The sequence below is a fragment of the Eremothecium sinecaudum genome, chromosome VII (assembly GCF_001548555.1).
Source record: "Eremothecium sinecaudum strain ATCC 58844 chromosome VII, complete sequence".
Lineage (NCBI taxonomy): Eukaryota > Fungi > Ascomycota > Saccharomycetes > Saccharomycetales > Saccharomycetaceae > Eremothecium > Eremothecium sinecaudum.
The window spans coordinates 148,517-168,032 of record NC_030898.1 but is presented as its reverse complement, the minus strand read 5'-3'; the positions used below and the strand labels follow the sequence as shown (position 1 = coordinate 168,032).

The window sequence follows — 19,516 nt, the reverse complement described above, 5'->3', positions numbered from 1 at the left end:
ATTGTCATAATATGGTTACAGGATCGCATATACAGCAGCTATCACCACATAGTAAATAATTGGTTAGCAATAAAACCCTTCATAATTTAAGAGTGTTCTTAACGTAGTGAGCATCCCCGTTGACCAAAACGCAGTCGGTGATGACTCTCTCTGGACTGATTCCAAGTTCTTCCACTGCAAACTTCAAACAGTCTTGGTTCCAAGACCCGGGTTGAAACCAAACGCTCTTAACAGGTATCTTGGCGTTACGTAGCTGGGTTTGTATCGAAATAGAGACAGGGGGAGGTGTAACAAAGTTAACACTGATGCCATCAAGGTCTTCGGCATTAATATTTTTAAGGTAATTTGGAATATCAGTCGCAATTTCAAGCTTCTTGGTTCCAGAGGTCGCAGAATAGACCTCCATAGAGCCTCCTTTAGGAGATACAGGAACTACGGGCAGCTGTCGATCATTAAACCAATTAACAATACGATTTGCAAAGTGGCCCTCTTGATATACCTTGCCGCAAACAAAATACAAACGTTTGTTACCAAAAAATTGACCTAAAGCCTGCTTAGCCATCATTAAATGTTAATTAACAATAGAATATGGATATTTAGTCGATATTCTTGGTCTTTACATTAATAACATTTTCGACCACTATTACTTAAGGTAATAGAAATACTCGGAAGAAAAATATCTATCTCCCTGGCAGGTTTAATAAAGATGCTTCATTAACGATTCAGAGGAACCCACTATTTATTGCACGGTCACAACAGCTGCTGTTGTAATTGGTATTTCGGGTTTATTCATTTAATATGTATTATTTATTTGCATAAATGTGTGTACAGCATTAGACGAGCAGCTAATAATTTAGAAATACCCAAGACCAACGCAATGACAGCCATATATGATTCCAAAAGGAGAACAAAACCTTGCTCCAACTGCAAGCAAAATAAAGTCAAATGTGAATACTCTACTTCACTGCCATGTTCTCGATGTTTAAAATTTAGACTACAATGCTACTTTCCGGGCAGTTATAATACTACTGATCACCTCGTTTCAAATCCTTCCAAAGATACTGCACATGGTTCTGCTCCTGTATCAAACTCTTTTGATACCTGGACTGGAGAGGTAATTAGTCGAATTGCTTCTTTTGAAGGATCTCTGGAATCAGTGCTAAAATTGGTACACAGTAACCATCAGCAGCAACAACAGCAATTAAATTTACTGCAATCACAGTTGAGCCAACAGCAACAACACAGTGTGCATGATATAGACCCATTCTTGGATCCAGCTGCTCTTGATTCTACTAATCTATTTCGACAATATACTGATGTGAAGGATTTTCGAACAGAACAGGTGCTTTCTCGGCAACAAGCTAAGGAATTGATGGACCTTTTTATTGAGAAATTCTCTGAGCAATTGTATGGATATCCGTTGAAAGATATGGCCTTTGATGATTTATGGGATCATTCCCCGCTTTTACTTGTTTCTATGTGCACGATAGCGTGTAGGTTCCATTCAGAATTATCACATCTTGTGCCGCAACTGCGACAAAGTTTAGAGTGGTTCACAACAAAAGCTGCAACAAGCAGTTTTGGCTGTACTAAGGATTCTCATAAGGAGTATATTATTTTAGGCCTGCTTTTGGCGGCTTTATGGTTTCATTCAAATCAGTTGTACGTTGCAGTTGCAATGCAGTTATCTCGAATATGGGGCGTGGGCCAGCGAGTAAATAGGGAAGGCGCTGTCAGATTCCCCAAAATATTTTACCTACTTTATATTCTTGATGGGAAGTTCAGTCTCATCAATAGTAGGAGTCCGTCCATATACAAGAACTTGGAGCCTGGCCTATTATCTTCGAGAAAGCATACAATCGAATCTATTGACGATCCTGCAATAAAGCAGATCCTATTGGAATCTACCATTGACGATACCAATAAACTAAGCCACAGGCAAACAGTACTACTAAACGAAGCTAAACATGATAAAATTTTGGTGTCGAATGATGTAATTAAAAACTGTCAATTGCTCTCACAAGTGGAGTTCCATTTCGCCGTGGAATCTATATTTCATAATACTAATTTTTTCAATGGTGAGTTCAGCTCTACAAACTCTATGGCATTAATACCTCCTAATAGATTTGGTATACCCTGGGAAACTAACATGGATATTGACAGGTGGATGATATCCTGGACTATTGCGCTTCAAAAAATACACATACAACAAAACCCATGGTGTCTAAAATCTACCCTACTATATTACAATTACGCAAGAATGTATTTCAGCACAAAGCCGTGGATAGTCAGCATACAAAGGGATTCACTAAACGGGTTTCCAGGTGACCCTAAGCTTCTTGGTGTTTGGGATGCTAAAGAACGCGACTCCAATCTGGGTAACAACCCAAAAGCCGTGGATCAGGAAATAGCATACTCTGCAGCAAAAGCTCTTCTTAAGTTGGTCACCAAGGATAAAGATGTGGTAGCCATTTTTCAATTTTTGCCTGTGCATGTTTACCTAATGGTATACTTTGCGTGTTTGGTATTATTAAGTCCGGACTACATACCAAGAAGTGCCATCCGCGACAGAAAAGAAATGGACATGGGAGTTTTGTATTCCCTAGTTTCAAACTTTAAAAACATGCTTGCAAACCAAGTCATATCCGATCTAGACCTGCAAAATCATTTAAACACAAATTTAACAGCTGCATTAGCACAGTTTCGAAAGGAATATGCTAAATTTTTATCAAGCGACAAGCAATTAAAAGAATTAGTTGACGCTGCCGAGGAAAATATGCAATTGAATCTCGAACAAAATGTGAAACCTAAGTCAATTTTAGCATGGCCGGGAACTAATCATGGACATCCTTAGTTATATTTCATGTCTTTTATACGTCTATAAAAAACATAAATGCATTTACAGATGGTATATCTAGTGCCCGCGACAGCGCACAAAAATAACATAAAAACAGCAATAATACCTGGCACTGTAGTAAGAATGTACTAAAAAGACAATGAGCAAGATGAATGAGTTGTCTGATCAATTCTCGCAAAACTTCAAATGTGATATCTCGCAAATTGGACAGAAGGTATGGAGGGCGCCGCAGATAATAAAGGACAAGCTAGAAATAGGGTATCAGTTTAAGGATAAGAATTTTGATCAAATACAAGACTCATTCAATACTATTCATGATTCAATCACAACCTTAAATGCCGAGTGCGAGCGATTTTCAGTGCAGATTAGCAACTTGATGGTATTCACTCAGAATATAAACAAGGGTTTTCAGGAAATACTCTCCAAAAATCTTTTAGACAGTAATACTACAAATATTCCGTTGACTCCTAATAGCGGTATTGTCTCCCCAATTGCAGCCAAAGAATGTGCATCAGACCCTATGCCCGGGACTAAGAACTTTAACTTCAGCAAATATGTTGACCGTTTTCAGACTGCAGTCGTCAAAATTAAATCTGACCAAAGTTTGTTTCAGAGTAGAGTAATAGCTCCACTAGCTCAAATCAAGGAGCTATCGACTAGGATCCAGAAGCCATTGGAAGAGAGGAAGAATCTAATATTAGATATTAACTCCTTTAGTAGCAAAGTTGAAAGGTATAACCAACGCATCCATTCTAATGAATTAACGTTGAAGGGCGAACAAAAACGAATTAAGTACGATAAAAAGCTTGAGGAAGTAAAATTTAAGTATGAGACACTAAATTCAGTGCTAAAGGTTGAACTCCAGATTTTTTTCGACCTCTTTCGTCAGTTTTTGGCTTCTTGGTTTCCTCTTTACCTCTATCTCACGTATTCCATTTATTACAATCTTTACCAGTTTTTAGGTAATTGTCCTGAAGTAAGGAAGTTGCTAGAGAAAAGTGGCTTCTCAAGCCTAGCACCTGTTTCATCTGTTGTTAACACATCTAGAAACCTAGTAGAGGATTTCCATATAAATTTTGATTCAGTTATGGAACAGTTGCAAAGCCTCAATGTTATCAACTTTAAGCGACTATATGCTCAGGTATATGCGGGGAATTTGGAAGACTCAACAGTTGCCAATAGTTACCAGGGTCCAGTACCTACACTATACGCAACTGTAATTTATGACTATGAGCCTCAATTTAACGACCCACAGTACTTGACAATAAAAGAAGGGGATATTATCCAAGTAATCACACAATCCAAAAATGGTTGGTGGTATGGAATGTTACTACGTACTAAAACCAAAGGTCTATTCCCTCAGAGCTACATTCAAGTACAGGATTACGATAGTTGATCTCAGCTATATATTTGCTACTATTAGCAAGTGGCACTATTTGGTGTCAGCGAATAACAAGTAAGCAATTTTGATTTGTTTTTTGTCTAGGAATGTCGGTGTTTGTTTTATTATTTGTTTAATCATTTTCCGGATGTAATTTTTAACGCAGCTCTTTTCTCTAATATTAGTACATGAAACATTCCATAGAGGGATCATCATGACTATCAAATCGTTTGAATTATCTGATGCGCTAAATTATAGCCTAGAAGGCGCTGTGTTAGCCGATCCGTCATTGTGTTTGATTTCAAAGGATAAAGTGCTTTTTAGGCAGACTGATAAGGGTAAAATAGGGATTATTTCAGGAGGAGGTAGTGGCCATGAGCCGACACATACCGGTTATATCGGTACTGGTATGTTAGCTGCCGTAGTAGTAGGGGAAATTTTTGCATCTCCATCTACTAAGCAGATTTTGAGTGCTATTAAGGTGCTTCATGCCAATACTTCAGGGTTATTACTCATAGTGAAGAACTATACTGGTGATGTTCTTCACTTTGGTCTTGCGGCAGAGCGTGCAAGGGACCTAGGTATTGATTGCCAAATGGTTGTTGTTGGAGATGATGTTTCTGTTGGTAGGAGCAAAGGTGGCGGAGTTGGTCGTAGAGCACTTGCGGGGACAGTGTTGGTTCATAAGATTACTGGGGCGTTTGCTGAGAACTTCCCACAGTATGGGGTTAAGGGTGCAGCCACAATAGCCAAAATTGTTAATGATAATCTTGTGACGATTGGTACTTCATTAAATCATTGCAAGGTTCCAGGGAGAGATTTTGAAACCACCCTGAAGAGAAACCAGGTAGAGTTAGGCATGGGCATCCATAATGAGCCTGGTGTTGAAGTTCTGGAGCCTATCCCGGGGACCGCAGAAATTATTGAGAGGTATATGTTGCCTAAGTTATTAGATCCAGAAGACAAAGACAGGTATTTTGTGGAGTTTGACCCCTCAGATGAAGTTGTGCTGTTGGTGAATAACTTAGGAGGCATATCCAACTTTATGATCTCCGCCATAGCCGCAAAAACTCACGAGTTACTTTCTAGGTACTTCAACATTGAGCCCGTAAGAACGATACACGGGACTTTCACGACCGCATTTAACGGAAACGGTTTTAGCATAACGTTGCTAAATGCTTCGAGATGTTCTAGGCAAATAATGGCGGAATTTACTGAAGTTGAATCGGTGGTGAGCTTGTTAGACGCTTTTACAGATGCGATCGGCTGGCAGGGAGTCTCTCAAAAGCGCAGGCAGCCACCGAAGATAGTCAAAGACATACTCACGATGAAAGAAAATGCTCCAAGGGCGGGGAAGTTTGATTTTGAGATCTTTTCCAAATTTGTGAAAGCTGGCGCCAAGCAGGTTGTTGAAAGTGAACCTGAAATAACGCACTATGATAACTTAGTTGGTGATGGGGACTGCGGCCATACGCTAGTTGCTGGTGTGTCTTCTCTCGTAAAAGGTTTGGACACTGTAACGCAAGAATCGTTATCCCAAGCTTTGGCTCAGCTATCTACCCACGTTGAAGACGCAATGGGTGGTACTTCAGGTGGTTTATACTCGATTCTATTGTCAGGCTTTTCCAAAGGGTTAATAAAGGCCTGTAAAGATGAAAATGAAGAAGTTAGTCCAGAGATCATTGCCGAGGCTTTAGAGACTGCATTGGAGATCCTATACCGCTACTCAGGTGCCAGACCAGGTGATTGCACCATGATAGACGCATTAGAACCTTTTGTAAAAACATTTTCTAAAACAAAAGATTTCGACAAAGCGTTTAAGGCTGCTGATGAAGGCGCTAAAGCTACTGCCAGATTGGAAGCCAAATATGGAAGAGCATCGTATGTTGGTCATACGAAGAATATTCCAGACCCTGGCGCCGTCGGTCTAGTTGAATTTTTGAGAGGTGTTAAAGAAGGACTGAAGAACTATTTAGTACAAAAATCCATAACGAAACTATCTTTATCAGGATGATGAATTTAGGCATCTAAATCTTAGCTTTTATGATGTATGTAGCTCTTTTAATCATGATATCATTTTCCGTTACCCTCCTTTCGTGAACCTCAATCTCGCGCAACTTTCCGATGTTCAAGCAGTAGGTAAAATAATGCAATAACATATTAGTGATGTACTGAACGAAGAGGCTATCGTCCTTAAATATCTAGCTAGAACTATTAATTATGAGTACTGATTTCGATAGAATATACTACAATCAATCGAAAGTTAGTGGTCGTTTTCGTTTAGGTGAAGGTGGTTTAGGCTGGAAACCTTCAGCTACCGGCGGATCAGCTGCAAACCAAAACAATCAACCGGTATTGTTGACACCAGATGAGCTTGCTACAGTTCATTGGAGTAGAGGTTGTAGAGGCTATGAATTGAAAATCAGCACCAAGAATAAAGGTGTTGTTCAGCTTGATGGTTTCTCACAAGAAGATTTCAATCTGTTAAAAAATGACTTGCAACGGAGGTTCAGTATCCAATTGGAACATAAAGAGCATTCCTTGCGTGGTTGGAACTGGGGTACTACAGATCTAACCAGAAACGAGTTGATTTTTTCGCTTAATGGTAAACCTACTTTTGAAATCCCTTATTCTCATATCAGCAACACGAACTTAACATCGAAAAATGAAGTCGCAATTGAGCTCGATTTGCAGAAGGACACATACAATCCCGCTGGAGATGAGCTGGTTGAGATGAGATTCTATGTTCCAGGCTCTGTGGTGCAGGATGATAAGCAACAGAAGCCGGCTACTGACGAAGAAGACGTGGACATGGAAAAGGAAGCTAAAGAAGAAAAGACAATGGCAGAAGCATTTTACGAGGAGTTGAGAGCCAAGGCTGATATTGGAGAGGTGTCTGGTGATGCTATTATATCCTTCCAAGATGTCTTCTTTACTACTCCTAGAGGTCGTTACGATATTGATATATACAAGCATTCAATCAGACTAAGAGGTAAGACTTACGAATACAAGCTGCAGCACCGTCAAATACAGCGCATTTTTTCCTTGCCAAAGGCGGATGATATACACCATTTGATGGTGTTATCGATAGAGCCTCCCCTACGCCAGGGTCAAACATCCTACCCTTACTTGGTTTTGCAATTCCAGAAAGACGAAGAAACCGAGGTGCAGCTAAATGTTGAAGAAGAAGACTTTGAAAAGTTATACAAGGACAAACTGAAGAAGCAGTACGATGCTAAGACGCATATTGTCCTAAGTCATGTGCTTAAGGGTCTAACGGACCGCAGAGTGGTGGTTCCTGGAGAGTACAAGTCTAAATACGACCAATGTGCCGTATCATGTTCTTTCAAAGCCAACGAAGGCCACCTATATCCTCTGAACAATGCGTTCATGTTTTTGACTAAGCCAACACTGTATATCCCCTTCCAAGATGTCAATACCGTCAACATATCAAGAGCTGGTCAAGCTACAACATCTTCAAGGACGTTTGACCTAGAAATAGTTTTGCGTTCTAACAAGGGATCGACTACATTTGCAAACATTTCTAAAGAAGAGCAACAGCTCTTGGAAAACTTCCTAAAATCCAAGAACGTTAGAGTCAAGAATGAAGACAAGGAAGCTCAGGAAAGGCTCCAAACTGCTCTAGGCTCTGATAGCGAGGACGAGGACGTGAACATGGGCTCTGCTGGTGAAGATGATGAGTCTGTTGACGAAGACTTTCATGAAGAATCAGCCGAGGATGAAGATGTCGCTGAGGAGTACGACTCGGAGGCCAGTGATTCTGCCAGTGAAGGTGAATCGGGCGCCGAAGATAGACCTCCGAAGAAGCCCAAGCTGGAATAAGTATGTATAGTACATAAGAGATTTCTCAAAATATTTGACATTGATTACCTTGAACATTGCAGCATTATGTTATAAAACGAATTTACAATATTGATAGCAAAAGAGAAATATTTATTCTTTAGATAAGCTTTGTAGCGCACTTGTAATCACCTTTGCAGACTGGTTCAACTCCTTCCGCTTATACTCTAGGTGTGCTTCCTTTGCCTTCATCCAAGACTCTGCTTTTCCGAACCTCATAGCACCTCTATGGGAGTCAATTGTAAACGCCGCCTCTTGCCATAGAACATGTTTCTTCAAAATAGTTAGTACAAGGCACTCATGAGCGAACAAAATTAAGCTTCAACTTACTTTATAAAGGTTATTCAACTGGCACACCATTTCGTCCATCTCCTTAGTGAACGAGTCCATGATGTGTGATGAAATATCATATAATCGATCCCAATCCATAGAAGCCACAGGACTCTCTTCGTTCCGTTCCTTCTGAACCTCCTTAATTAATGCTGTAGCCTGAACTATTCGTTTAAGCACTTCATCTTCAAGCATTTCATTCTGTATCTGGTCTATGGATTCTTTGTTTTGCCACTGGGCGGCTAAATCTGCTGCCGTACTTTGTAGCGGCTTGGTATCAGACTCTGGAGAACAGACCTTACTATCAGTAACAGAAGACATTTAAATCAATAATAATGAACCGGTATTAATAACGAGCAACTTAAACTTCGTTAGTGTAGTTGTTCAACTATTGGGGGTTTTAAAAAGTATAAATACGTAGAAAATATTTACATCGGCGCGTCCGCTTCAGGTTGATCTAAAAGACCTTTACCTTGTTGACTATTGGATTGATAACGTAATGACCACTTGGGACCTAATGCAAGGACCAATAACCAATCAATAAACCGGAAAGCATATGTTGCCATATACACTACGAAAGACAGAATAGAAATTAACCTTATAACGAACTGCCAAAACCCAATTCGCTGATCTTTCACAAGGATGGTCAATGCCTCAAAATTGTACCGTATATATATGCCTAGAATATGGCTCTGCTTTTCTGTAACTGACTTATCTGTTTCGCTTACAGAATATTGGTTTGTGTCAACTTCAGCGCCCATTTTACGATACAACGTGGGTACAACTGATGCGAAGTAAAAGTAGGAAGTTAATCCGTTTTGAGCAATTCTTCCAACTCCATCCAGAGAGTTCTCAATATAAGGGTAGAAATCACCAAAAGAAAATTCGTTTATAACATGAGTGAAGTTTATCTCATCCTTTCTAGCCCCGATGCCCCTGAAGACAGACTCTTTGGGGGTAATGCGAAGTTCACCCTTCACCTTGTTAACAGGGATGGACCCGTAAATTTGGCAGCCGTCGAATTGCAGACCGTCAGCCCAGGTATTATCTACACCCTTCCGGAACTCTGCCGGAACTGCTTCAGCCAATATACCATCTAGGTCAGGTGTCGTAACATCATTAAAGTTCTTGATTCTCGTACCATAAGGAATGTAAAATGGAATCGGTTGTAAATTTAACGTCTCAGCAACCACGTGTATATCATTTGCAACATCCACAACAGTAACATGTAGGTACTTGCATGGTGTCTTCACAAACATGTTGATATTTATTTGAGCTGTTGTCCTTAATGTTTTATCAACAATATACTGCTCGTCAATGTAACCCCCAAAATAACTACCAAATTCCACCCATGCAATGAAAAGCAATACGGCATATACCAGCATTGACATCACACCACCTTTTGACGATCGCTTCACATGATGCGGATCGGTTTTCGCTGTATTTTAGTTTACTGTTAGTAAAACCTTTACCTCGAATAATATTCAATTAGTAGTACATACGAAAAGCATCGAACACCTTTAGACTCTCCATTTTTAAGTATCAATATACCGCCTACTGATAGCTTCTTATAGCGATAAAATGGGTTCTTTACGTACCTTCTACTCTCTATAAAAGTAAACGCTAAAACTATTTTCCGCTTACTGTTTTTGCAGAGTTCCGGAACCTGGTGATTTTCGAATACTCTCAACTGCCATATTAACTTAATTATTGCGTTTAGAAAAATCCAATCTATTTTAAACCTGACATGCATCAGGATCGCTTACTGCTGTATTGCCACTGTCTGGTGTTTCACCCTCAGATTTCCACTGAGCAGACTTAGCATTCGCCAGCTTATTCTTCTGCTGGCTGAAGCTTAGATGACATGTGACAGCAAACCAGAATTCCATGAAGAATCTCAGAATTGACAACCAATAGCCTGTATCTGGATTAAATGTCATAACTTTTACTTTGTAGTCATATGGGTACCGTATACTAAATAATACGAGGAAATAAACGGCCATTCCTATTTGGTTGAACATACTTGCAGTCACAGCAGCGTAAGAGATCCTCAACGTAACCAGTTTGGCTAGCTGAGATCTAGCTTGCCGCTCAGTACGGTTGGTGTATAGTGCCTCTTTATTGGACATAAGGTCTAAAATGAACGCAACACACGACAGAAGAAATGCTACGGCCATTAAAACGAAGGAACAGATCTCGGTCACCTGTATGGCCCAAGTTAAGTTCTCAAAGCATTTAACCAACAAAGTAACCGTTTTAAATTGGTCAACGCTATGCAGCGGTTCACCCTGTTGAAGACTTTGTAGGAAGCTGGCCACTTTGTTTGCGCGGTAATCGTCATCGTGTACAAACTTGTAGAAGGAATCAAACATGGATCTGTATAGGATCCACAAAGAGTCACTGAGGATTTTTGTATTGCTGTGCGAGAGCACCCCAAGCTGCGCACCAAGGTCTCTTACTATCATTGAAAGAATATCTAATCCGTTTGGATTATCCATGCAGTACCAAGTGGCCTTGCTCGACAGTGGCTGCCACTTGCAGTAACCAAATAGGTTCACATGGTATTTGTTTGAAGGATCAAAAGTGTTGACAAGATTTGAAGTGTCGTAATCATCAGGTTTTGGAAAATTCACGTTCCAGCCTAGATCGATGGCCACGTAGGAAAGTAGCATAGAAACTTCTTTGACCGTACTCAAAAATAACGTGGCAGTAGGAGTGGTATTGGTTAACTGGAATGAAAACTGCGGAGTACATATTGGAAGATCTCTAGAGTAGGTACAGGAATAATTTGGCAAATGTAGTAGACATATCGCCAGCGAAAGCGCCAATAGCATAAACCATTTTCCATATGCCTGGAATCGTAGTACTCGAGAGCCCATCCCTGAAATAGAAATTTATAATTACGTTTGGCTGGTTTACATTAGTTTCTTGTCAATGTCACAAAGTTTTTTGGACTGCCTTATTATGAATTATCATGTTAAAAGCATCTGTCGTTCTTCCGACCGATTTGAAATATGTAACGCATATAAGGAAGAAGACCAAACATCTCAAAATTGGGCATGGCCAGCATTAATTCTGAAGTTAATCCGCTTATTACTAATATTAATCTTGGGTGACTGGCTGCGCCAGTAGGTATAATTCTCTCATGGAATGAATTTCGCGTCTTTTATTACAGAGTCACTCTCGTTTTGAGAAAAAGGATTCTGCATTGCAGACGTACCTTGGTATTCCTTACTCACCGTGTAGGAGTTCGTGTGCGACTCACCAGAATCCACGATGCACCACTCTAATCCTGACCAAACTAGGCAGGATATAAATGAAAAACAAGACATCAATAATAGGCAAGTAAACCATCTGCTTCCTATTTCATAACCAAATCCGAAATTTCCTAGCTCATTGTGAATGATATTCCTTAACTTTAGTTGTGTCTTCATTAGGTTAACAGTCGCAGTCACAGAGCAAACGAAAACAACTACACTTCCCAGGGAAAGGAGATGCACCGCTATACTTGTCTTCCTAGTACGTTTTAGACCGGTTTTCATGGAGTAGTACCAAAACAAGCCCACCAACATTAATAGCTGTATTATAGTTACTGCATAAATCATGTATATCATATTAGCTTTTAGTCGTTTTGTCTTGGACAAATATTTCCCATAACTTGGTATAAGCGAGAAAGGATTTTGATCGTGATCTACAAGACCTGACGTCCCTGTCGCGGGCGAGGCATCGTCAAAAGCTTTCATTTCCTCAGCATAAGCCCAGTTTAATACGATACCTAGACCAAACTTGCTTAGCATATGCCTGTAGTCAAAAATAAATGATGGACCTCCCTCAATGCAATTTAAAGTTGTGGTATTCCATACACCTTTTTTATTGAAATCTCGATCGTCAAAGTTAACCTCACAGCACCCATAAACACCATTAGTTATGAATTTCGGAACCTTGGACACTTTAGAGGAGGCATATTGCGTTAAAATTACAATCTCTGATGTTGAAAGTTCATGACCATCGTAGAAGTCCGCATTTCTAAAGTTATTGTCAAGCGTATTGAACAATCCAGCTGCAATATCGTTACTTGAAGTTACAAACTTCCCCATATAAAGTGGCAAGGGCAAAAAAAAACATCCCAATGTTGATATAATGCACATTATAAGTACCATAAGCCCACTAATAGTACGTAAAATTAGAACAATCCGTTCTATTAAATCCAGATTTTGAAATGGAAGCCTAACAATCCGTGAAAAATTCTTCATATTTAGGATATGTAGTAATAAAATTATGATATGTCCTTATCGTCCTAAATAGAAACTTATGAACCTTAACACGCTAGATATCTACCTGTATTCTGAAGAGGAGAGTTTTAATCTCATAATTGGTCTACAATGTATTTATGGAGATACTCTCCGTAAATAGTGCTATCAAACATCACACTTAACGAAACTTGTAAGCCCTTGCTGCTCACTATTGGTAACTCAAAGCGGTAAAAGTAATCGTAGATGCCCATAACATCATTGATTCTCTTTCTTACCCATTAGATCAACTCCAAATTACTAATTAAGCAATTAAGAACGGGTGGCAGAGTTCTAGTGGGATTTCTGGGTTCTAGTTTAATTATAATTGCGGATTTATGGCTACTACATTAGCAGATTTCAAAGGGTGGCAAATCATCGTCAAGGATGAACATGGTGGTTTGATTAATGATAGTACGAAGAGAAGAAGAAGAAGAAGGGGAGGTTTTGGAAATAAGGAGTATATCTGTTTACAAAGGAAGTCAGATGGTCTAATTTTATCATGTGGGGATTCAATTGTATGCAGAGATCCACAGACGAATTCGTTGGCAGTTTACATGATCCATGAGATTCGCCTAAATACAGCAAGTAATTATGTTGAGCTCTGGTGTTTTGGATATCTATGTTGGTATGAGATAAATCCAAAGGAATACTATGCCCAGTTTTTACCGGAAGTTCTTGATTCTTGTCCTGAATTTGAATCTGAGATCGAAGTAGCGGATTATTTTCGAGAAAAATTCCAGCTGGAATGTAATAAGTCCGAACTTTATCTCACCGCTGAGTTATCTGAACTTTACCTGAAAGATTTTGTGTCATTGGCAAAAATCTACGATTCAGATTCCTTTTCATCCGATCTCATCACGGAGGACAATCAAACACATACTTTCGTCGTTAGCAGCGCATGCGAGCCTGATGGGAATACATTTGTACATATCGATATACGTGCAATTGAGGAATATATACGTGAGAGTGATCCGGAAAGAAGCAAAAAGTATCTGAAGGAGCTGACTGCGGATGTCAAGCTTGCCAAAAGTAAGAAAAAGAAGATAGATAAACCCAGGAAGGAGACTGTAACTTCAAAACCAAATTTCATAAAAGAGGAGAAGTCGGATTGTATGGCCATCAATACTGAAGATCCTCCGATAGGTACTACTTCTTCTCCTAATTCCAAGTCGGAATCACTTGAGGCCTTACCGACAAGGGGAGACAATAGGATCGGCAGGAAACAGGCTTCTAGCATAAAAATTGAAGATGACAAGGGAATATTAGCAGATGTCAAAAATGCTCAGCGGGGAGCGAATAGAGGTCCTTCTAGATCTACTAGCAAGGCCAAGCGTGTTACATGGGATACAGAAAACATAAAAAATCATGATGAAACCTCGCAATTACCTGTACAGGAAGACGACGAGGATCATTACAATGCTACCGAAATTGTCGACTATCAACTTTCGAACAGCGAGGATGATTTGCTAGATAATGAGAACTACGAGACGGATAACGACGAGGAGGACGTTAGGCCTTCAAGAAAAATAACTGCTAAGCCAGATAGGAAAAGACGTAGGGCTTCGAGCTCACCTACTAAGGAACCTTCTACTCCAAAAAGAGCAGTTACTAAGAAAAACGTTGTACGTGCAAAGAAAGCGTATACTCCATTTTCGAAGCTGTACAAACGCCCGCAGGATATTCCGGATTTAACTAAAAACAAAGACTTCTACCGTGATACTCATGAATGGGACATTTCTGCATTAGAGAATCAGTTTCGATCTCCTTCCAAGCAAAGGACAGTAGAAACAATATTTTCAAAAGTAAAAAGACAATTAAATTCTAATCACGGAAAAGAGGAAATTGTCAAGGCATCGAATTTTAATGACTATCTCCCAGCGCGTGAAAACGAGTTTGCTACCATTTACTTAAGTGCATATAGTGCGATTGAAGCTGGTACTGGGACTAGTATATACATTGCCGGTACGCCAGGCGTTGGAAAAACGTTAACTGTAAGAGAAGTTGTGAAGGAATTGCTAATATCGGCAGATAGAAAAGAGCTGCCAAAGTTTCAGTATATAGAAATAAATGGGTTAAAAATGGTAAAGCCCACGGATAGTTATGATTTTCTATGGAAGAAGTTATCGGGGAGTACTTTAACGTCTGGAGCTGCAATGGAATCCTTAGAATATTACTTTAAAGAGGTACCTTTGACTAAGAAACGTCCGGTTGTAATTCTACTAGATGAACTTGATGCATTAGTTACCAAAAATCAAGACGTTATGTATAATTTCTTCAACTGGACAACTTACGAAAATTCAAAACTGATTGTGGTTGCAGTGGCCAATACAATGGATCTTCCTGAGCGTCAACTAGGTAATAAGGTATCGTCTAGAATTGGGTTCACCAGAATTATGTTTACCGGTTATACACATGACGAGCTAAAAACTATAATAAATCTTCGTTTAGAGGGTCTTAATGACAGCCATTTTTTTGTTGACCCATCAACTGGCAGCTCTTATTTGTATCAGGATGATGAGCTTAGCCATATACCTGAGGATATCTCAAAGTTGCAAAAAGTTAGACTAAAGATTAGCGATGACGCCATAGAAATAGCATCCAGAAAAATTGCAAGTGTTAGCGGCGACGCCAGGCGTGCATTGAAAGTGTGCAAACGGGCTGTTGAAATAGCAGAACACGACTACATGGTGCGCCATGGGTACCAATATGCTCCTACGGCTACCGCTGGCAAAAAAATAGCAGTGAAAGACAATGAAAAGCATGAGGAACTACAAAGAGTGGAAATAAAACACATCACCAAAGCCCTCCATGAGACCATCAATTCTCCCACAGACATATACATGAACAGACTCTCTTTTACTTGCAAGCTATTCCTCTATGCATTGGTGAACTTAATCAAAAAATCTGGCAGTCAGGAGCAAACGCTTGGTGATATTATTGATGAAATCAGATTACTGATAGAAGTCAATGGAAGGAATAAATACATCCTTGAGCTAAAAAGGGTGTTCTTTTTTGCGGATGGTGTGGCAGGAGATGAGGAGGAACAGCTACGCATAATATCTTGGGACTATCTCATAAATCAACTCGTAGAAACTGGGCTGGTCATTAAACAAAATCTGAAGAACGAACGCATGTGCGCCGTCAAATTAAACTTATCATTTGAGGAGGTTAGTAAAAACATTATGGATGACGAGGTATTGAAGACATTATGATGTCAACAATCTTTACCTATAGTATATTGTGATATTTAGAAGCGGGTTATTTCGCGACCCATTAGCACAAATCAGATTTGAAAGATATCTGGGCTATTAATTCGTGTAAAATACATTACATTACAGCAAGCATTGGCACCGCCAGAACTCTAAATTTTCTGCTACCACGTAGATGAACATTTCAAACCAATTCTACAATACCGCTATATATTACCTATACATATATATGTTCCCGAGGTCATTTTTTATTGCTCAGATGCCGTGTGTTGTGCGCGCTCCGACTGACGATACTGTCCCTGTTCGACTGTCGCCGACGTCGGGCTATAACCCGATGAAGCCGCCATAACCGTCCCTGCTGCATCTCGCTTTGGAACAGAGTTACCCAGCGACTTGTAAATAAGTAAAGGGTCACCGATATCCCTAATTTCCGGAATTCGCAGCGTCAATCGGAAGGCCTTGGCTATGATAACCTTGAAAATCTTTTGTACATTAATAGAAGATGCAGTAGAGCAAAAAACCAGTGGAGCTCCCATCGCCTGTGCATAACGCATGCTGGTTTTAGATATCTCTTCCTGATATGAGGCATCCAGGTTTATGAAAAGATCATATTTCGTCCCCACAAGTAGCGGAATCGCAGTGTCATTAAACCCTCTGGCCTGTCTGAACCACTCCCGGATCGATGTAAGAGTTTCTGGTCGTGTTAGGTCAAACAGAAATATTATCGCTACTGCCCTGTTCGACACTAGAGGCAACATGTTAATAAACTCCCTTTGTCCACCGAGATCCATAATTGAAAAAATCACATCCGTGGATCCCAAATTGATCTTTCTCTCCAAATAGTGCACTCCTAAAGTTTGTGTATATTCTTCATCAAACACATTTTGGACGTATTTCACCATCAGTGAAGTTTTACCTACCTGTGCATCTCCGATGAGTCCTATCTTAATCTTTACCTCATTCTTCGGCTGAGGAATTCCACTTTCACCGACCATTATCTTTTATTCAAAGCAATAGTATACTCTTCAATAGCAATACTACCCAATAAGTAAGCTTAGCAACAGCAATAACCGTTTATCTTACCGTACGTACCTTAGGCTTATTCTCGTGTATCGGTGTCTGTATACAGTTATAAATCTCTTAAGTTTCCGTTCAACATGATATTAAAACGCGTTGATCACGTGGGTACATCCGTACATATGGAGCCGTCACCAATCCCAGCACCCACACATTAAGAAGTGAAAGCGGCCGGTGCCGGAAACTCTTTTTTGAAAGTCCGCGGATGGGAGAGCCAGCGGGAGCTCAGCCTAGGGCGTAGGCTGCTCCTACGCGGAACCCACTGAGTCCCTCCCCGTGGCATGGCAACTTCACCAGCCGACCCCGCGAGAACCTCGAGATCCCATACAGCAACTTTACCGTATACTGGAAAAATTATAGACATTACTAGATAATAGTTGTATGTAAAGAAAGCTCTTCTTGTAAAGCTAAGAACCAATATACACAACCTCCTAATCGTACACAATGGCTGTTGGTAAAAACAAGAGATTGTCCAAGGGTAAGAAGGGTTTGAAGAAGAAGGTCGTCGACCCATTCACCAGAAAGGAATGGTACGATATTAAGGCTCCAACCACCTTTGAAAACAGAAACGTTGGTAAGACTTTGGTTAACAAGTCTACTGGTTTGAAGAACGCTGCTGATTTCTTGAAGGGTCGTGTCGTTGAAGTTTGTTTGGCTGACTTGCAAGGTTCTGAAGACCACTCTTTCAAGAAGGTTAAGTTGAGAGTCGATGAAGTTCAAGGTAAGAACTTGTTGACCAACTTCCACGGTTTGGACTTTACCACCGATAAGTTGAGATCTATGGTTAGAAAGTGGCAAACATTGATCGAAGCTAACGTTACCGTTAAGACTGCTGACGACTACGTTTTGAGAGTTTTCGCTATTGCTTTCACCAGAAAACAATCTAACCAAATCAAGAAGACCTCTTACGCTCAATCTTCTCATATCAGAGCCATTAGAAAGGTTATTTCTGAGATCTTGACCAGAGAAGTGCAAAACGCTACTTTGGCTCAATTGACTTCTAAGTTGATCCCAGAAGTCATCAACAAGGAAATTGAAAACGCTACTAAGGACATCTTCCCATTGCAAAACGTCCACATTAGAAAGGTGAAGTTGTTGAAGCAGCCAAAGTTCGACTTGGGTGCTTTGATGTCTTTGCACGGCGAAGCTTCCGGTGAAGAGAAGGGTAAGAAGGTTGCTGGCTTCAAGGACGAAATCTTGGAAACCGTGTAAATTTAGCCAACCCATCGATCAACATGTATCTGAATAATCATACAAGACCTAAGAGTTATTACTTTTTTTGTATATTGCCCTCTTAAATAATTTAAAAGAGTGTTCATCCATAAATCTACTTGTTTGTAAGTTGTTACGCGTACTTATTTTACATATTTATGCTGTGATCACACGCTCGGCGCACCTGCGTCCGTGCTATTGTCGTTATTCGCAGTATATTGGGTAGCATCGTCAGCAGGTGTAGCGTCCTTCATCTCAACGTCATGATTATCGCCTTCCGACGTAAATGCGGGGCTATTTCCATCAACTTGGTCATTTGGCTGTTCCTCTTCGGGTTCCACAGAATTAACATGCTCTTCTTGCTTTTCTACTTCCACTTCGTGAGGTGAGTCAGAGCCAACCCATCTCTCGTTATCGTCCTCATCAATATCTTCGTCTTCTTCGTAGGAATCCGAATCATCACCTTCTGCGCTTAGTACACTAGCCTCGTCTTGTCTCATGTACCTTTCATCTTCCTCTTCCTCGTCTATATCGACATCCCCAGGCTTCACCACATCGCTTCGATCAACAAGGCCCTGTCGTAATACTTCTCCAATCCGCTCTACCACTTCCGCATTCTGCAGCCATTTACTCTGGTAGTTTTGCAAATCCTGGTTAAGTCTTCTGATATCGTCCTTCATAACAGAGTTGATGCGTCTCAATTCATCTTCAGGTTCTAACAACCTCTCTCGGATAGTGTACAAGCCATTGCGCTCGACATGAAATACCTTAGAAGCCAGTAATTTATCAAAAGCGGCTTCACCAAGCAAGTCTACCCAAGCTTCTTTACTCAGCTTCAAAGTGGTCATCGCAATCGCCAGCTGGTGGTTTTCATAATTAAAATCCTTAATATCCTTTGCCATCTGTTCCAAACGCTCATTGCGGCTTTCAAGCTCATTTCTAAACTCTCGCAGGCTTGGAAGCACCTCTTTTAAGTCAGCTTTAGCATTTTCAAGTGCGGATTCCACACTAATATCCTGCACATTTACCTTCATCTTCTCACATTCTATCATAATCTTATTCTCAACATACTTCGTGCCAATATTCTGCCTTAATTTCGTTAAAGAAGCCTCATTGAATTGTGATTCCTCTGTTAAATTACCCATTAACACACTTTGACATATTTCATAAAGTTGACTAACGGAGGACAAATAATAAGAAAACTGACTACCTTGCTGATATACGGCTAACCTTTTCTGAACCTGTTGGACCTGCTCAGGTTTAATCATTGTAGATTTATCAGCCTTTTAGTTGTACG

General features: G+C 40.2%; 13 protein-coding genes across 13 annotated transcripts; 6 read left to right on the top strand and 7 right to left on the bottom strand.

The window, feature by feature from the left end:
- Positions 1 to 79: 79 nt before the first annotated feature.
- On the bottom strand, positions 80 to 565 carry AW171_hschr74094 (CoA-binding protein; the record flags this gene model as incomplete). Its single annotated transcript, XM_018133757.1, has 1 exon — positions 80 to 565. One exon carries the CDS (start codon positions 563 to 565, stop codon positions 80 to 82), a length of 486 nt encoding a protein of 161 aa, XP_017989080.1.
- A 312-nt stretch (positions 566 to 877) lies between these two features.
- AW171_hschr74093 (Zn(II)2Cys6 transcription factor domain-containing protein) lies at positions 878 to 2,854 on the top strand (the record flags this gene model as incomplete). Its single annotated transcript, XM_018133758.1, has 1 exon — positions 878 to 2,854. The coding sequence occupies one exon, from the start codon at positions 878 to 880 to the stop codon at positions 2,852 to 2,854; it is 1,977 nt and encodes a 658-aa protein (XP_017989079.1).
- A 142-nt stretch (positions 2,855 to 2,996) lies between these two features.
- Positions 2,997 to 4,253, top strand: AW171_hschr74092 (BAR and SH3 domain-containing protein; the record flags this gene model as incomplete). Its single annotated transcript, XM_018133759.1, has 1 exon — positions 2,997 to 4,253. The coding sequence occupies one exon, from the start codon at positions 2,997 to 2,999 to the stop codon at positions 4,251 to 4,253; it is 1,257 nt and encodes a 418-aa protein (XP_017989078.1).
- A 199-nt stretch (positions 4,254 to 4,452) lies between these two features.
- Positions 4,453 to 6,252, top strand: DAK1 (dihydroxyacetone kinase; the record flags this gene model as incomplete). The annotated part of the gene is made up of 1 exon (XM_018133760.1): positions 4,453 to 6,252. The coding sequence occupies one exon, from the start codon at positions 4,453 to 4,455 to the stop codon at positions 6,250 to 6,252; it is 1,800 nt and encodes a 599-aa protein (XP_017989077.1).
- Positions 6,253 to 6,458: 206 nt separating this feature from the next.
- On the top strand, positions 6,459 to 8,081 carry POB3 (FACT complex subunit POB3; the record flags this gene model as incomplete). Its single annotated transcript, XM_018133761.1, has 1 exon — positions 6,459 to 8,081. The coding sequence occupies one exon, from the start codon at positions 6,459 to 6,461 to the stop codon at positions 8,079 to 8,081; it is 1,623 nt and encodes a 540-aa protein (XP_017989076.1).
- A 111-nt stretch (positions 8,082 to 8,192) lies between these two features.
- GMC2 (Gmc2p) lies at positions 8,193 to 8,750 on the bottom strand (the record flags this gene model as incomplete). Its single annotated transcript, XM_018133762.1, has 2 exons — positions 8,193 to 8,372; positions 8,430 to 8,750. 2 exons carry the CDS (start codon positions 8,748 to 8,750, stop codon positions 8,193 to 8,195), a joined length of 501 nt encoding a protein of 166 aa, XP_017989075.1.
- Positions 8,751 to 8,857: 107 nt separating this feature from the next.
- Positions 8,858 to 9,962, bottom strand: ERV41 (Erv41p; the record flags this gene model as incomplete). Its single annotated transcript, XM_018133763.1, has 2 exons — positions 8,858 to 9,867; positions 9,932 to 9,962. 2 exons carry the CDS (start codon positions 9,960 to 9,962, stop codon positions 8,858 to 8,860), a joined length of 1,041 nt encoding a protein of 346 aa, XP_017989074.1.
- Positions 9,963 to 10,165: 203 nt separating this feature from the next.
- Positions 10,166 to 11,308, bottom strand: SMA2 (Sma2p; the record flags this gene model as incomplete). Its single annotated transcript, XM_018133764.1, has 1 exon — positions 10,166 to 11,308. One exon carries the CDS (start codon positions 11,306 to 11,308, stop codon positions 10,166 to 10,168), a length of 1,143 nt encoding a protein of 380 aa, XP_017989073.1.
- Positions 11,309 to 11,572: 264 nt separating this feature from the next.
- ECM7 (Ecm7p) lies at positions 11,573 to 12,682 on the bottom strand (the record flags this gene model as incomplete). Its single annotated transcript, XM_018133765.1, has 1 exon — positions 11,573 to 12,682. One exon carries the CDS (start codon positions 12,680 to 12,682, stop codon positions 11,573 to 11,575), a length of 1,110 nt encoding a protein of 369 aa, XP_017989072.1.
- Positions 12,683 to 13,056: 374 nt separating this feature from the next.
- On the top strand, positions 13,057 to 15,933 carry ORC1 (origin recognition complex subunit 1; the record flags this gene model as incomplete). Its single annotated transcript, XM_018133766.1, has 1 exon — positions 13,057 to 15,933. One exon carries the CDS (start codon positions 13,057 to 13,059, stop codon positions 15,931 to 15,933), a length of 2,877 nt encoding a protein of 958 aa, XP_017989071.1.
- A 245-nt stretch (positions 15,934 to 16,178) lies between these two features.
- On the bottom strand, positions 16,179 to 16,925 carry TEM1 (Ras family GTPase TEM1; the record flags this gene model as incomplete). Its single annotated transcript, XM_018133767.1, has 1 exon — positions 16,179 to 16,925. One exon carries the CDS (start codon positions 16,923 to 16,925, stop codon positions 16,179 to 16,181), a length of 747 nt encoding a protein of 248 aa, XP_017989070.1.
- A 526-nt stretch (positions 16,926 to 17,451) lies between these two features.
- Positions 17,452 to 18,219, top strand: RPS1B (40S ribosomal protein eS1; the record flags this gene model as incomplete). The annotated part of the gene is made up of 1 exon (XM_018133768.1): positions 17,452 to 18,219. The coding sequence occupies one exon, from the start codon at positions 17,452 to 17,454 to the stop codon at positions 18,217 to 18,219; it is 768 nt and encodes a 255-aa protein (XP_017989069.1).
- Positions 18,220 to 18,386: 167 nt separating this feature from the next.
- MFT1 (Mft1p) lies at positions 18,387 to 19,487 on the bottom strand (the record flags this gene model as incomplete). The annotated part of the gene is made up of 1 exon (XM_018133769.1): positions 18,387 to 19,487. The coding sequence occupies one exon, from the start codon at positions 19,485 to 19,487 to the stop codon at positions 18,387 to 18,389; it is 1,101 nt and encodes a 366-aa protein (XP_017989068.1).
- Positions 19,488 to 19,516: the final 29 nt, after the last annotated feature.